The sequence below is a fragment of the Chanos chanos genome, chromosome 2 (genome assembly GCF_902362185.1).
Source record: "Chanos chanos chromosome 2, fChaCha1.1, whole genome shotgun sequence".
NCBI classification, from domain to species: domain Eukaryota; kingdom Metazoa; phylum Chordata; class Actinopteri; order Gonorynchiformes; family Chanidae; genus Chanos; species Chanos chanos.
In genome coordinates this window covers 18,893,927-18,910,165 of record NC_044496.1, presented here as the reverse complement: position 1 = coordinate 18,910,165, position 16,239 = coordinate 18,893,927, and the positions used below count along the sequence as shown (strand labels likewise).

General features: G+C 39.1%; 2 protein-coding genes and 1 non-coding gene across 6 annotated transcripts; 2 read left to right on the top strand and 1 right to left on the bottom strand.

Moving 5' to 3' along the window:
- Nucleotides 1–338: 338 nt before the first annotated feature.
- Nucleotides 339–8,071, bottom strand: nucb2a (nucleobindin 2a). Of its 4 annotated transcripts, none has more exons than XM_030764947.1 (13): nt 7,998–8,071; nt 6,939–7,079; nt 6,657–6,764; nt 6,422–6,554; nt 5,481–5,584; nt 3,899–4,084; nt 3,712–3,802; nt 3,519–3,577; nt 3,316–3,408; nt 2,805–2,894; nt 2,481–2,651; nt 1,642–1,702; nt 339–1,498 (listed from the first exon to the last, which is right to left on the bottom strand). In XM_030764947.1, exons 2-13 carry the CDS (start codon nt 7,077–7,079, stop codon nt 1,257–1,259), a joined length of 1,479 nt encoding a protein of 492 aa, XP_030620807.1. In that variant the 5' UTR covers nt 7,998–8,071; the 3' UTR covers nt 339–1,256. The 4 variants fall into 4 exon arrangements, with proteins under 4 accessions (XP_030620807.1, XP_030620806.1, XP_030620808.1 ...); XM_030764946.1 differs by lacking the exon at nt 7,998–8,071 and adding an exon at nt 7,761–7,975 and having other exon boundaries at nt 6,939–7,138; XM_030764948.1 differs by lacking the exon at nt 7,998–8,071 and adding an exon at nt 7,761–7,975 and having other exon boundaries at nt 1,639–1,702.
- A 1,283-nt stretch (nt 8,072–9,354) lies between these two features.
- rps13 (ribosomal protein S13) lies at nt 9,355–11,748 on the top strand. The gene is made up of 6 exons (XM_030794157.1): nt 9,355–9,420; nt 10,121–10,169; nt 10,308–10,386; nt 10,615–10,784; nt 11,260–11,360; nt 11,669–11,748. Exons 1-6 carry the CDS (start codon nt 9,398–9,400, stop codon nt 11,700–11,702), a joined length of 456 nt encoding a protein of 151 aa, XP_030650017.1. The 5' UTR covers nt 9,355–9,397; the 3' UTR covers nt 11,703–11,748.
- Nucleotides 11,442–11,570, top strand: LOC115806244 (small nucleolar RNA SNORA19). The gene has a single exon (XR_004025146.1). It is a non-coding gene; the product is annotated as a small nucleolar RNA SNORA19 (small nucleolar RNA).
- Nucleotides 11,749–16,239: the final 4,491 nt, after the last annotated feature.

Genomic DNA, 16,239 nt, shown 5'->3' with positions numbered 1-16,239 from the left:
TGATTTGGTTCTATCCTGCATGTTTTGGCTTCATTAAACAGCCTTGAAACACATTAATGGAGGAATATTTCACACTATACTGCCTTGCCAATAAAAACAACCATCCCCAACATATATTTACACACACTGAAAAGCATGTACCATTTTTAAAAACAGTACTCTGGAATAACTTAGAATCAGGAGATGGAGTAATGGACTCTTATGATGAACATCACTAACACAAGTTCAGTATAATAGAGCGCAAATGATTTCTTTCCCCATCACAGCAGAAAAACTGCACCACAAAAAGGAATCTTCCAGCCTTGAATCTATTTAAAGGTACCTATTACAAACTTCCAAGCACTTTCAGTCATTTTCATATGCACAGGTGAATCCAGCAACAAGGATTTGGTTTTAATACACAGAATATCTGACAGTTCTTATCATTCTTTTTTAAAATTTATTATGAAGGCCACATTTTCTTTTACAATCCCTTACAACTCAAGATTTTATTACAATGGATATTGTCAAAAACGTTTGCCTAATTGTAACATACTTGCGTACTTAACGTACAAACAGATAGGTGCCCAAATACTTTTCACATCTTTCAAGCATCAGCTAAACAATCTCAGCAAGCAATGATATTTAAAACGAAACTCGATTATAACGTGGATGTATGGGCATGGCTGCCAAAGTATGCCAAGTAGCTGTCTTTACAAAAGAAATGCATTAACTGTTCAGAAGGGTTGGGTGTAAAGGCAGGGGTACTCTGGCTCTTTGTTCACAGAGGACCGACAATGATATTTTGGTCTATGAAATCCAATCATAAGTGTACAAAAGAATAAATACCAGCATAAAATGACATAAAACATCCATCTGAGTTTCTTACAACCATAGCTTTATTTTCTAAACTTTTATTTTGAAAGTGGCCTGAAAATAACTGTGCAAAACACAAGAGTTTCCACTAATAAACCACATTTTTGAAAAAAGAAAAATAAAAATCAATAGCAAAATTAAAACCATCTACCTTTTCAAACCTAAAGGTCTCTGTTCGGAATTGCAATGCAAAACTGAAATGCCAGGTTATCTTGTGAGAGATGTGGTTTCTCAGCTCTGCAGAACTAGAGGTCGTACACGGACACAGGTTTGAGATGTATTAAGTCCACACTGGAGAGAAGGTCTGTGCTGTATGTAGAGGTGTCTGTGGGCACTGTGCCAGGGATGTTAGTCCACACAGTCACACGCTTCTAGCTGGCAGTAGCCTCCTAACAGTTGTCCTAGGGCAAGGTGTGTTGACCCTGGGGTGCCTGTTGATCACCTTCAGCCACTGCCTGATGACCAGGTGGCAATGGCTGGTTTTCCTTGGGCACATGGTGGGCTTCCTGGGGTGAATGGTCTTGGCCCTGAGGTAAATCGTGCTGGATCTGAGGGATATCCTGCTGGACCGGAGGCACTGGCTGTTGGCCTGGTGGCAGCGGCTGGTCATTTCCGGGTGATTCTGGTATAGCGTTTCCATCAACTGTAACAACACGAGGATTATTAGGTTTTGTGAGAGTTTGTGATTTCCTCATAAAACCTACTTGGTGAGCACATAAATCATCTGCACAGTTGTTCACAACACATGTTTTGATGTAGTTACGTTTCAGTCAGAGAAATAACTACCTTGATCTCCTCTGGGTGGCTCCACTTTTTGTGTTTTTAATCTTTCCATGTGCTCTACAGCCTGGAAGAGAGGAAAAACAGAAGGCCATCATTACACATTTAACACTTGGTAACAAGTGATATCATTTTCTGACTTTGCCATAGCCTCATCTTGGTCACATATCCATGCAAATTAGTCTAACTTTAGGCATGCCATCTTGATGAAGTTCCATAAATATCAAACTGAACAAAACCATCTAACTACCCCATTAATTTAGATGACAAAATTACATTACACATGCATTTGCTTCCCAGTCAAACAGTAACTACAACAGTAAAACATTGACTTTTCCCATCACCAACATGTGCTGTGTGACACCAAACAGATGCCTGTAAGTGATGAGTATTTGACAGAATGTACATGTGCAATTTGATTTCTAAGGAAAGAAAACTTCCTATCAACAGGATTTACATTACTGAAAGTAAATAATGTAGATCATTAGAATATACCTGACATTTTGTTGTGACTTTATTACATTTCTCAGATCTATCCAGTTACATTGTATGTAAAACTTGATTTTTTTTTTGTTTGTTTCTTGCCTGAAAATAAATGTGTTTTTGTATGTTGGAAATCTATCCTAACAGTCCTCATCTCCTTTAGAGTGACACTGGCAGTAGTCCTCTGCTCATACTCCCTATGCCATTGTTTAGTTCCAATTGGTTGGTGAACTGCTACAATAAAAGCATGTAAACATCCAAAATTTGCATTCAGGTTAGACTCAATAACGAAAAAATACTAAGCAGTTTAACAGGTCCGACTCTAAACCAAGTCAAGTGTGAAAGTGATGTTCAGTCATTACCTGCTGAAGCTCAATTTTCTGGGCATTGAGCTGCTCTTGCTGTCTCTCCAGTTCCTCCCTCTGCTTCTGAAGGTCAGCAGCTTTTTGGTTTAGATCCTCCTCCTGCTTGACCAGACGTTCTTCAAACTCCCTCATCTCTTCTTCTGTGTAAGCCTGGTTCTGTTCCAAAGTCTGAACAGAAAGGGAAAGTCCGTGTCACTTCTCCTCTAATCCAAGTATCTGAGCACCTTTTCAAATGGCTTACTCTCTCTCCATAGGAACAGGTACATACCATATGACATATCACATACAATTCAAGTTTGCAAAGTCAAAACTGCTGCTCACCTCCCAGCTGTCTGGTTCCAGAAATTCTTTTCTCTTTGTAGCGACTAGAAACTCATCCAAGGAAACCAGTCTGTCCTTATTAGTATCCACCTATTAAAAGTCAGTAAAAATGATTACACACTACTTGAGCTATGTCGAATGACAATCTTTTTGCTTCATTCCTCAGTGACTGTCTTTAGAGCAGCATTTTTTCAATAACCCGGCCTTAAGACACGCTGTTAAAGGCCTGCACCAGATCTGGTTTTATGACCACGGACTTTCCCAATGTCAAACAATCATACAATAACTTAGAGAAATATTGTATAATTTTTTATAAGCTGTATCAAGATTGATTGAAACCTTTTCATCAATCATAATCCAGTTGTCAAAATGGATGTTTAAAATGACTCTAAGACTGTTGATACATATCTTTCGGAGATATTCAAGTGATACAACACCATGAAATTCAGATATAACCACAGTAGGCCTTAAATGACTTCAGTAAATGTAATCAGCGGACTCAGTGTGTTACCTCATTCATAACATGCTCTCTCATACGAAGCCTTTCTTCCTCCATTTCCACCATGTCATCCTCCTCATTGGTAGGATCATAGATCTTCTCTAACTGAGATCAAACAATCCAAAACTGTTAAAATCTCAAACTCAATTATATCTAACATTGTTCATTTCAAACTGTAAACCATCATTCATTTCGAAGTGTAAACTACGCTTTACCTCCTTAGTAAACAGAGCCTCCAACTCTTGTTCATCAAAGAAGCCATCTCCATTTGTGTCTGTGGTGAAGAAATAAATATATGTATATAGGCTAATTCTGTGAACAGCTCATAGGTAAACACATCTCGCTCTGATTTACAATGTTAAAACAAAAGGCAAACATCCCTTTCAACTAAGTAAATAAAGGACTTACCATGCAAGTTGAAGAAAGTTTTAGGGTCAAAATCCTCTGGATCAAGACCATCAGCCTCCTCCCAAACTTCCTTTAGCTGATCCTGACTGCCCTGTTTACCAGAAGTACATTTCTGTTATCATCCGTATGAGATCAGTCAAAACATGTAGAAATACGGAGTGTCTGTCCAGACTGTGGGGAGACATACAGGATGGTTGACTTTGGGATGATCGGCGTGTTTTTTCTTCATCTCCTCGTAGTGTTCCTCCTCTTTCCTCCTGCCCTCCTCATCCAGTGTCTTCAGATGCTCCCTACGCTCGTGCTCCTTCATCATTTCATATCTCTTAAACTCCTCATGCCTCTCCTTGTCATAATTTTCCAGATCTTTTGTTGCCTGTGGTTTGATTAAAAAACAAATGTGTCAAATGCAAATTAACACATTACCAACTCACTGTACTGTTTAACTTGAATCAATGTAATATATGCTTCATAAATCTCCATAGAAAGTAGGATACACTCGTAAAGAAACTTAGGTCAAAACTCAGTTCTCATACCCAATTTCTCTAATTACTGATGCAAATCCCCTGACATAAGTGCATATGATAATGACAGCATACAGAATGAAGAGTTTCTTCTTATGTACAATAGGAATCCAGGAGGATTCCTGTGATGGAATTTACAGATACTATCAATGTCAGCCAGAACATGCCCAAAACCTGCATTTCCAAACAGTTTTCTCTTTTCTAATGAGTATTGCAACAAGATGGATGTATTTCCCCTTTTCAGCACAAAGTCTTCTTCCGCTACGTCACTTACATCCTCGATCTCGGTTGTCCCTTCAGGACTACTCATTTTACTAGCTTGTTGTTCAGCTGTTTCACGTGGCTTGTGATTCTCTTTGTGGCTCTCTGCCGCTACCACACGCGCTCTCTACACGCTCCATGCTCCTGTGTGCGTACGCTTCTTCTACTCTATGTCTCTTTATGAACTTTCTGTTCTTTATGAATCTAGGCTGCTCTGATATCGCAGGCCTTTGCAATGTGTTTATCATGGAAATTCATATCACAATGACAATAAAAATACAATGGATCGTGCAGCCTTCATGCAAAAGTGGGGATATTTCTCTGCTCTATGCCTCTCCGTCAACTTTCTGGCCTTAAGAATCTAGGCCGTTCTGATATCACAGCCCTGAGTGATTTGTTTATCGTGGAAATTCATATCACAATGACAACAGAAATACAATATTTTTGTGCAGCCCTATTCACAACAGACTAGTAAGAGCAACTGAATTAAACGGCACTGGCATGTAACGCCCACAAATCAATAATACAATTATATGGTAAAGAGTGCATCAACAGTTAAATCTTTGAGTATACAGCAACTATAATAGGTGCCCAGAAAGCCACGGCAGGACATCCACAAGGTTGAAGCACTGCTGTGACTGGATATGTGTGTTGCTTAATCAATGTGTAGGAATGTGGACTATCAGGGTGTGATCAGTGAAATTATGATTTTCTCAATGCCCCCCCCCCCCCCCCCCCCCCCCCGTTTGTTTCTACAGTACAGAAACAACCATTGTTACTGCCAGCACACTTCATCCCTAATGAAAGTGTTGGCTATTTCTGTGTAAAAATAACAAATAAATGAACACATAAAAGGATAAAAAAGACAACTAACTTCTGAGAGCAGTCCAAATTCTTGATCTCACAAACTGACAAAATGAACAACACATAGTACTATTTTAAATGAAAGGAGAAATTTATAATGGTGAGATCTGAATGATGACTTACCGATTTTATCAGTCTGTCCAGATCCTCCACTTCAAAGGTGTGGGGATTCATGTGGTTCAAATACTCAAACTGCTTTAGTAGGGCCTGGTGATCCACAGCCATGTCTAGCAATAGGATATAGGAACAAAGTGACAATTTGATTAAAATATTTTTCAACATTTCACGGGAGACTACTTCCTGAATACAAATCAACTATTTTTTATAATATAATGAGTGAAATGAAATCTTCCAAGAATATATTTGCTACTAGGATTCCAACATAAGCACAGCAATAGCAGATACAATTACCATGTATATGTCAACAGGAAATTATGACTATGGTGAAAGGTAAAAGGTTATTTCCTGAAAAAACTGCCCTTTCATCCGTATTTTGTTATGGTGAGACCATATTGATTGGGAGTCAATAAAGGGTATTTACAACAGATTGTGTCTACCAAATAGACACAATTCATGTGTAGTTACAAATCAGTCACAAAAGTAAGTATAAAGTAGTAACTATGTGGGTACACATTAATGCACCATACGGCCAAAATATCTGTATAAATAAACTTAGAGTTAGTGTTAGGGTTGTACTTACAAAAAGGCTAGAAAGATGCTTGAGATAGGGTCAGGACAAGGTTTACAGTATATCTAGAGTAAGTATGTCTATAATTGTTCTGTAGGCTTAATTATTATGTATAAAAGTGTACCTACAAATTGGTTGTCATCAACTTACTTATATAGTTCACGGGTATGTTCATAGGAATTATGCCTAGTTAAAATAAAGTGGGACTAAACAAGCACATGAAAGATTAGCATTACATGAGAGGAGAATGAAGGTATTTGACACTAAAAGTAATGAAAAGATACCTGACTGACATCTTGTGTAATACACATAATGTTGAACTACACAGACTTTTGTTAATCTCACTGTTGCCTACTTAATTTCTTTGATTACTTACCATTCCCTCCTTCGATGTCCTGCTTGGCCTTGATTAATGTCCTTAGACGGCTCACTTCTTGCCTTTTTAATTCATCCAGCTTGGTTCTCACATGGTGGCTGACAAAGTCCAGTTCTTTTGCTAGTTTCCCTTGCTGAAATCATGAATTGAAATTTTGACATATTTACGTTGTGTCCATATCACTAATGCTTTGCTACGATAAAATTATACAGTACCACTAAGGCAGCAGAATTACCTTTATATCTTCCATATCCGTATTGTGGAGTTTTTCTCTGAAATGTTGGTCTTTTTCCAGAAAATCGATCACTTCTCTTAGATAGCGATCATAATGCAGTCCAGTGTCCTTTAAGTAATTGGAAATCCGTTAGACAACCAAATACACCACATCCACCATCTGCCGTAATGATAATTGCTTATGAAATTTCTGAGAGTTTGTGGCTACGTTTACTACAGTGATGAAACGCTTGGTAAGTCAGCCATAACGAGGAAGCCTATGATGGAACCATACTCCACGTACCACACTTTGAGGTGGTTCTTGGACTTTCTCCTCCGGACGGGTGACTTTCGTCTTATCCACACTTATGGGCACTGTTTCTGAGCACGACAGAAGGCTCATAAGCGAAATGCAGGTCGTGATGAAAATCTTCGTCCACATCATCTAGAATGACACCGTAACGTTACCACACCTTCGCTTTACGTTGCCACCAATCTCAGCATCTGATGATAAGATTTGAATAACTAAAGCATTTCCGTCGCAATTACTGACTATTAATAGAGATACTGGCATCTATGTATAGACACGTCAGCAAGGAGGGAGGGAGAACTTCGCTCGGGTCACTAGATGAGTCGAACACACACAATTAAAAAAAATCACTTGGGTACAGCGAGCTAGCTGGCTAATCTTGCCATATCTGGCAACAGTTAGGGCCAACTACCTCAAAGAATCGTAGGTTTTGACAAATACCACTGGCATCAGTAAACCCAAAGAATAACAAAGATGTTTAACTAAGCTAAAGTCACCTAATGTGATCCGAACTAATGTTACTTTATTAACATTTAACACAACTTCAAGGTAATGGTGGCTCGTGTGATTTCAGACACAATTATTAGCTAATATTAGCTAAGTAAAAGTCTCGTTCGCTAGCTAGCAAAACGCTTTAGGTTTACCCTACAATAGTGTTTACATGCTACCTTATTCAGTATTTGTGAACCCTCTTACTGTCTCGAAGAGATACTTGGCTGGTTGCCGTCAGTGGTAGTGACCAGAGTATTTTGACAGCTAGCTAGCCCTCCTTCCACCAAGAATCCCATTAACACATACGTGGTCAAGAATACATACTTGCATCACTGCTTTTACTGCTCCCTGATTGCGAGCTCTCACACAAGATGAAAATATATCTTCGTCCTATTCGGTCATTAACACTAGCAAGCTATCTTGGTTTTCTTCCGTTGCTTCTTTGCCGACCTTTCATTCCTTCGAGCTTGTAAACTGTGCTGTATTAAGGTACGTGACATACGGTAACTCGCAGCTCTCTACACTGTGGCTTAGTAAGATACCCTCTGACATATAAAATACCTTGAGAAAGCCGTCTTGATTGGTGGAGGAGGAAGCGTTCTCAACACACTCCAAATGCACTCGGAGATTTTGCTGCCTCTAGCGGCGTTCTTTCGACAGACAAGAGAAAGGTTAAAACTTACTTTTAGAAAATGAATAAAATTAAAATGAACGATATTATCACAAACTACATGGTGTTTTCTACTATCCTACACTAACAATGAACGTGGATGTGTTGTACAATCTGACAGTTCTGCGTAGTTTCGGAATCAATATGTAGGGGGCAAAATGGGAAGATACAAATGCAGCGCTCCGTACTTCATCCGGGTCAGTAGACATGGAAAACTATCTAACCAAAGCCTTTATATTGCCTAGATATGACACTTTGATTACATAGATTTTTATATTTCTTATTTCGAATGACTCGTATTAGCCCTTGATTGTAGGATTTTATACAACTCAATGGAAGTTTAAAACACTTAACCTCACAGTCAAGTTGCACGGAAATATACGAGGCATCGACGCGGCGTCGATCGTGCAAAATAATTCACAATCGGTGTACTACAATCGATATGATCATAATTGATGTGAAAGGAAAGTGTTCAGGAAATCATGTTTCACGTGCAAGCACTGAAGGGCACGGTTGTCTTTCATAAGTCCATATTCCTATGGAATACATTATTACATATTTATTTGTCGACTTCAAACGTTATTGGTATTCTTGTACTTATATCTCGAGACTATTGCACCTAACCGTGAATGTGCAGCTCAGATCTACTAATTTTCTACCAGATCTATTACTTTTTGCCCCCTTTGCACGTCTACGGAACGCCACAGAAAAATGAAACAAAACAAGGGTATAAATCTCATACCTGATCTGTTATTTGTTACTGTCTTTATGTCACTAGCTCTCGGTAAACCTATAGTATTTTTCAGGTACTAATTAATGCAAAATAAGATTGCTTCATGGCGTTGCACCATTTCTTATTTGCAACTTTACACCGTACTATTTTATCAAAAGAATCGAGGCAGGTTAGAGATTAAAGGAACCATATATAAGTAATGAAATTAAGTTCAAGTGAATTGATACCCTGTAAGTTGCATAAAACTGGACCGAATATTTTGTTTTACATCTTCGTTACTGACGGGTGAAAGCTTTGTTAATAGTTGTGCATTTGCTATACTTTTCTTGAAAGAAATTTTTTATTGATTTTTAAACTGAACATTACTGAATTAAACAGCATTATACAAAACACATATAATAACGCACACTACATCTATTCAAAAACTCATTTACAACTGCACTTGCTGCACTGCACTTTTTGGCCTCTAGATTTTTTGCGTCACTTCCTCTTTCAAATCGTTCTTCCTGCCGGCCTCGTCTTCATCGTTCTCTTTTTCTGCTCCTTCAAAGCGCCATCATGGGTCGCATGCACGCTCCCGGGTAAAAAATCCTATTTTTTGTCTAGATACCATCTGTTGGGTTTTTAACAATGTTAAAGAAGGCTGGAGTAACATTATGCTACTATATAGGACTTATAGGCGTTAAACATTGTGAATAAAAGAGACCTTTTGAGCCACCGTTTTACTCACCACGTTCCTGTCCGTCGATACGTCATGGCCGCACACATGTACAGCAGTTAGAGGGATGCTAAGTAGCTATTGCCGTCTACATTAGGAAGATTTTTATGACTGAAACTCAAATTAGAGACTACAAACGAACCTTTCGCTCACCATGTGGGGTTGACGTTGCGTATCGTTTTTCTAAGTCGAGTAGGTCGAATGCAGCTAACCAAATCTGAATTAGCAACAAAGTAAAAGCCTACCAGTCCAGTCTGTTGGATGGGAAAATGAATATAAATCAAACAATGCTATTTCCTCATATTATGCGAGATAGTTTATATTGGTTTAACAGAACTTGTACGTGCCCTTACCCAGCTGAAACTATTCCAATATTACTCGAGTGTAAAGTCTCTTAATACTTGCTGTCGCGTGCCTGTGTTCAGCGGTGAAGTGTAATAGTGCTCATTTTAACACTGGATTCCTCTTAAAGAAAGGCGTTTATCCTGCAAATTCATAAACAGTTAATCCTATGTCGGTCTGCCCAGTGTACCAATTTAAACGGTTGTCTCTTTGTGTTTCAGTAAGGGCTTGTCCCAGTCGGCACTCCCATACAGACGCAGTGTCCCCACGGTAAGTGACACACTTTTTATTTTATGTTTAACCAAATTTCTCTTAAGACACAATCAGGTATAGATTGGTAGAATAATATTGGTTTGGCACAGCTTTGCGTAAGGTCAGAGATAATTGTCATTTCCTCTCTTTGAACAGTGGCTTAAACTGACCTCTGACGATGTGAAAGAGCAAATCTTCAAACTGGCTAAGAAGGGCCTGACACCCTCTCAGATTGGTAAGATTTGTGTCATTTTAATATCATTTGTTTTGTTTTCTTCTCTTTGTGACAGTTCAGTGGCTGAGAATTAGGATTAAACGCCATTCTTCCTTTAGAGTACTTACATGGTCATAACTCAAAGTATGTTTATCTGTACGGCACTTAGCTTTACTCTTTATTGTTCTGCAGTTGATAGATTTGATAATTAAACACATGATGGATGATCTTGGGTTTGCTCTGCCTTAGGTGTGATCCTGAGGGATTCCCATGGTGTTGCTCAGGTGCGATTTGTCACTGGAAACAAGATCCTTAGGATCCTGAAGTCCAAGGGCCTGGCCCCTGATCTGCCTGAGGACCTGTACCACCTCATTAAGAAGGCTGTTGCCGTGAGGAAGCATTTGGAAAGGAACAGAAAGGTAGGTGACATCAGTGACTCAACATGAAATTTGAAATTTCAGTATGGGCTTGCTGTGAGGCTACTGTCTGTTTTGCCTCTGTCAGTTGTGTCCTTTCCTGGTCTTGCTCCTGGGGTCCCATGTTCTACATCTTTCTCTTTTACTCACTCAGCTAATCACAGGCCAGGAAATTAGCTGAGTCAGGTGTGTCAGAGCAAAGGCAGTCCTAAAACATGCACAGACTGGGAATCATTGGCATCTGGGACCCAGCATGTTTGAATGTTATGATGTACAGACCCATTCCCCATAGTTAAATGTTATGCTTGTCACTGGATTCTGTGCAGTTGAGGACCTTTCCTGCGTGCTCACATGCGTTCCTAGAAACTTCCAATTGTTTTGTATGTAGAGGGATCATTTACAGTACAATTTAACTAATGACAGACTGGGTCCAGTTGCTTTTAAAATGGTGCTGAAACAAACAAATGTATTTTTGCAGGACAAGGATGCCAAGTTCCGTCTGATTCTCGTTGAGAGCAGAATCCACAGGCTTGCCCGATACTACAAGACCAAGAGAGTACTCGCACCCAACTGGAAGTAGTATGTATACATTTTGTTGTTCCTATCTATGGACAGTGTTTATGCTGAACCTAGTCTGGCATGTATTCAGTTTGCAGTAGCTTGCACATTTCATTGTCCTGTTCTTTGCATGTAAGAACTTTGATATTTCTGATGTGCTAGAGAAATAGTGGAGGTAAATTAACAGTGTGGCTGTGTTGTGCCAATACTGTCAGTCCCCTTCAGACAGACATACATTGAGCTATATAAAAAAATATTTGCTTGATTATTGTCTGCTGTCTGTTTTGACTGCATCACTGACCTTTTTTTTTTTTTTTTTTAATTTGCAGCGAGTCTTCAACTGCCTCTGCTCTGGTGGCATAAATGTCAACATCCTTTTGGACAAATAAAAGATTATTTGGAATGAAAATTGTCTGTGTGGTTGACTGACTGGTTAATCTACTAAATGACCATTTAGTAAAATGAAAACCGTTTACACCAAAATCATTTCAGACCAATAAGCAGAATTTCTTGTGTCTGTCCAGTACTGCAGACTGCACTAGGGCTTATTGGCAAAATGTTAAGGATGACATACCAATAATTTTGTATATGTTTAATTACTGAGGACGGTCCTCCTGAGTTAAATAATAAGGTGCAAGGTTGTGACAGGCTTGAAACCTCTGCCATAAGAAGTTGCTCACTGAGTGCATCAATGAACTAATGTGGTTGGGTACTTCATGTATCTTTGACAGGTACCACATATTTATCATTACAGTTACTACTAGGGATCTAGTCTATCCTGCTGAACTGCAGCTGCTCCGCTGCTAAAAATTTGTTTAGTTTTTGAAGGAGGATGGTCAGTGACATGCAGAAATGATGTACTGTATGCGTGCATGTTACTCAGATATACACCTTATGTTTTTTATGCTCTGTTAGACTTAACAAGGAGTCATTTCCTTAACTGTATGCATCACCTCCCCCTTCAATTATCTGTAAGTCTAGTGTGACATCGAAGAATTTTTTGGAAGAATTATTATTGCATTCTTTGCCGAGGGGTGACTGGCACAGTAATGGAAACGCTCATAGAAAGTGGCTTAATAGGACATTGATCCACTACTAATTAGGAGAGCAGCCTGAGTAGACTCCTGTACAAAGTCAGCAAGTAAGTGAAACTGCCGGAGGAATCCAACACCAGTCTTCCACAAAAGATTCCATCCAGTTGTTGACTGTGATTGCTTAAGATGTAACATGGCTCGTTAGGCGCTTCTCACTGTTCAGTGTTCTGTTTGGTCGAAACAAAAGGCCATGAGCGAGCAGTCCATGGTCTATGGGTTAGAGATGTGAGGGTTGTGGCTGAAAGGTCGCTGGTTCAAATCCCAGCAGGAACAACATCCACAGCACTTAACCCAGCTGCTCCTTGGGTGTAGATGTGCTGCCTGCTGCTTCTGCACCTAATGGTTGTGTGTGCTCACTACTGGTGTGTAAGGATGGGTTAAATGCAGAGGTCAAATTCACTGCTCAGAGTGTGTTTGTCTATCACAGAAATTTAATCTTAAGATGGCCATGGAGTAGGGTTTAAAGTTTTTTTATGGTCAGCAAATCATTCGGCACTGGGGCGACTGTCATCCTGGAGAGAGAGCGTTCCCGTCAGAAGAGAAATACTGAAATGCTCAATTACAGGATGAAGGTGATGACTCATGATGAAGAGAGATTTTTTTTTTTTTTTTGGTGTTTAAAGTGTCCTCTTAGGAGTTGACTAGACTTTAACCATGTCAGGAAACTGCATGCCACGTCCTGAATAGAGATGAATATTTGTATCATTAGATGAATATTTGCATTCGACTGATTCAGACTTGCTTACCCATTTTGCCTTGCACCTTGATTCCGTGCATGGATATTATAGTCAAGGAGACGATATTTTTGACAACTGACCCTGATGCCTTTGCATCAGACTGTGCCAGCATCACCTTACCCATGATACCTCATGGAAAATCAGGAAGATGAGCACTCATCACACCCCGCCCTCACACCCCTGTTTCGACATCACAAAGACCACTTCCTCTGGTCATGTTGGATGAAACAGCATGTGACTGAGTGTGCCCAGCATTCTTATACAATGACTCTGTGTATGAATTCCAATTTTAATTGTTTAATTAACGGAGGAACTACATGTGGAAACACCTGTTTTGACTGTTCTTTTGCATCTCTTATTTACCCAGTTATTTAATTGCTTTGGCTGATAGTTGTACTGTATACTAAGTTATCATAAGTGCTAACCATGCTAACAAGTATGGAAAATGACCAATTACCAATGCAAGCAGTTTTTCCACATTTGGCCACTAGATGTCAGAATTGCTTAAGAACATGACTTTTACACGAAAAAGAGCATGGGTTTTGAGTGACACACCCAGTCTCTGGCAGAGGTGCTAATTCGGCCAGGTGTCAACAAGAACCCATGTTCCTTAAGCAGATGAGTTGGCCAGGCTTCTTCCTCCCTTTTTGCTCAGTGGGGCTTAATGATGTCTACAATGTTGTGCCATCATCAAATTTCTACGTATACATAAATAAGTGTGGGTGATATGTGCTGAGATTTCATCTGTTATTACAACATAAAACATACTTTTGTTACTGTCATATAACTTGTTTTCTCAAAAACAAACAAACAAACAAACCAAAAAACTTATCCCATTAAGTCTTGGTTACTGTTGTGAATCTAAGTGGATAATATGACAACATCAGTTAAAATTTCAATGCAAGACATAAAAAAGGGTATTCAACTGTTCTTTGGTGTTACTCTTTAACCAGATGCATGTATGTGTACATGGGTGTGTTTGTGTGTGTTTGTATGTCTTTGTGTTTTACATATATATATAAATACATACATATATATGTATATATAAATACTGTATATATAAAATGTTGTGAACTTATAAGGAGGAAATTTCTGTTACCACTTAATTCAGAAGGATTTAAGCACATCAAGACTGTATTGAACCTACTATAACCATTCAGACAAAAATCAGAAAGAAGTACAAGTCAAAGAATTAGATTCACATTTCCAGTCAGAGTCAGTGGAGACATTTTTGGGACAAAAAAACCTTTCCTCCAGAATGAACAAAAATGCTTTTCAAATAAACAGACAAGACAAACATGTAGGCTTAACAATCAATTTGTGGACCATTGATACACTCTAAAGAATAATTCATTTGCATAAAAAGAAGCAAAAACAGAAAGGTTTGTTCACTTTAAATGACTTGAAAGGAGAGCCTCTGTGAATCCCAAACAAATATTTTATCTATGAGATACGAAATTCAGGTGAGCAAAGATTGCCTCTGGGTTTTAGTCCACTGCATAGCACACTCAGCAATGATTCAACTCTATCTGCTTTTGCCTCAGCCTTCCCTGTGAGAGAAAGTTAACATTGAGTCACCTTGCTGCATTGTGAGCCCCTGGCAATGGAGATCAGCTGCATTTATACTGCAGAGCTGGTCAGGACTGAATGCTGTTCTCTCTCTCTCTCTCTCTCTCTCTCTCTTTCTTGCAGAGCTGGTCAGGACTGTATGCTGTTCTCTCTCTCTCTCTCTCTCTCTCTCTCACTCTGTCTCTCTCATAGAGCTGGTCAGGACTGTATGCTGTTCTCTCTCTCTCTCTCTCTCTCTCTCACTCTGTCTCTCTCGTAGAGCTGGTCAGGACTGAATACTGTTCTCTCTCTCTCTTTCTTGCAGAGCTGGTCAGGACTGAATGCTGTTCTCTCTCTCTCTCTCTCTCTCTCTCTCTCTCTCTCACTCACTCTCTCTTTCTCATTTGTGTGTAGGAACATTAGGTGAGGTCATTACAGAGTAAATAAGTAGTTACCATAGCCTTCAGTTTTACTGAATATTCCTTGATGCGACATCATCTCTGCCCTGCCATTGAAGGCTTACAGTTTTTTATTGAGTTTGTATAGCTGTTGGGGGTGCAGTATAGAAGTGATGATGGGGTATCACTAGGAGACAGATTTTAGGCTTGCATTGTAGTTCTGAAATCCCTGCAGTTTACACATGTCTCAGTCCCTATACTTTTATTCCCTATATGATCTTCCAGTTTAGTCACTCCAACAAAATACCATATCAATGTCAATATAGGTTTATATTACATTCCTGACTTATTTGTGCTTAATGTATGACAGATGCTATTCACATGAGCGGTATAAATGTTAACACTTGTCGTTTTCATGTTAAGGAGTTGACAATGCTGATATTATTTTTTTGCTTGACAATGTCATGTTTATTCGCTATTTTCTTTAAGATTTCACCTCTGGTAATGAATTTTTATAGCTCTAAAAATACTTTGTGGAATATGAATGCAAAAGTTAACATGAAACAGTCTGAATTCTTGGATGATAAGATTGATGCGTGAATGATTAAAGATTTTTCAGCATCAGTGAGCACCCACAGTACGAATTAGATAACGTACACAGTTGCTGATGTATGGCTAACCCTTTTGGAATGGACACTCCGCTCAGTTTTACTTCCAAAATAAAGATTGATGCTTACAGTGCGTGTGGTCATGAGTCGGCTACAATAATCGAAACATGATGCAGTGCCTCAGACCACTATGAGACATGCTGATAAAAGACCAGTATCTGGAAAGGGATTCACCGATCAAATATTTATAAGACGGTGAGGTGTTTGATGTTCCTGCCCTCAAGGAATGAACTGGGTTGTGTTGGCGAGAACAAAGACTGATGTCCAACAAAGGAATATCACACGGAAGTTTTGTCAAAACTTTTGCCAGGGGAATCATTTTATAAATGCACTGTAGTGCCTATAGTTATTTATAAAAACAAACAAACAAACAAAGACATGACGGAGGACTGTAAAATGGTGTAATGTTATTATTAATCCTGGATAGAGATGTGCAGAGTCATATTGTATCTAAA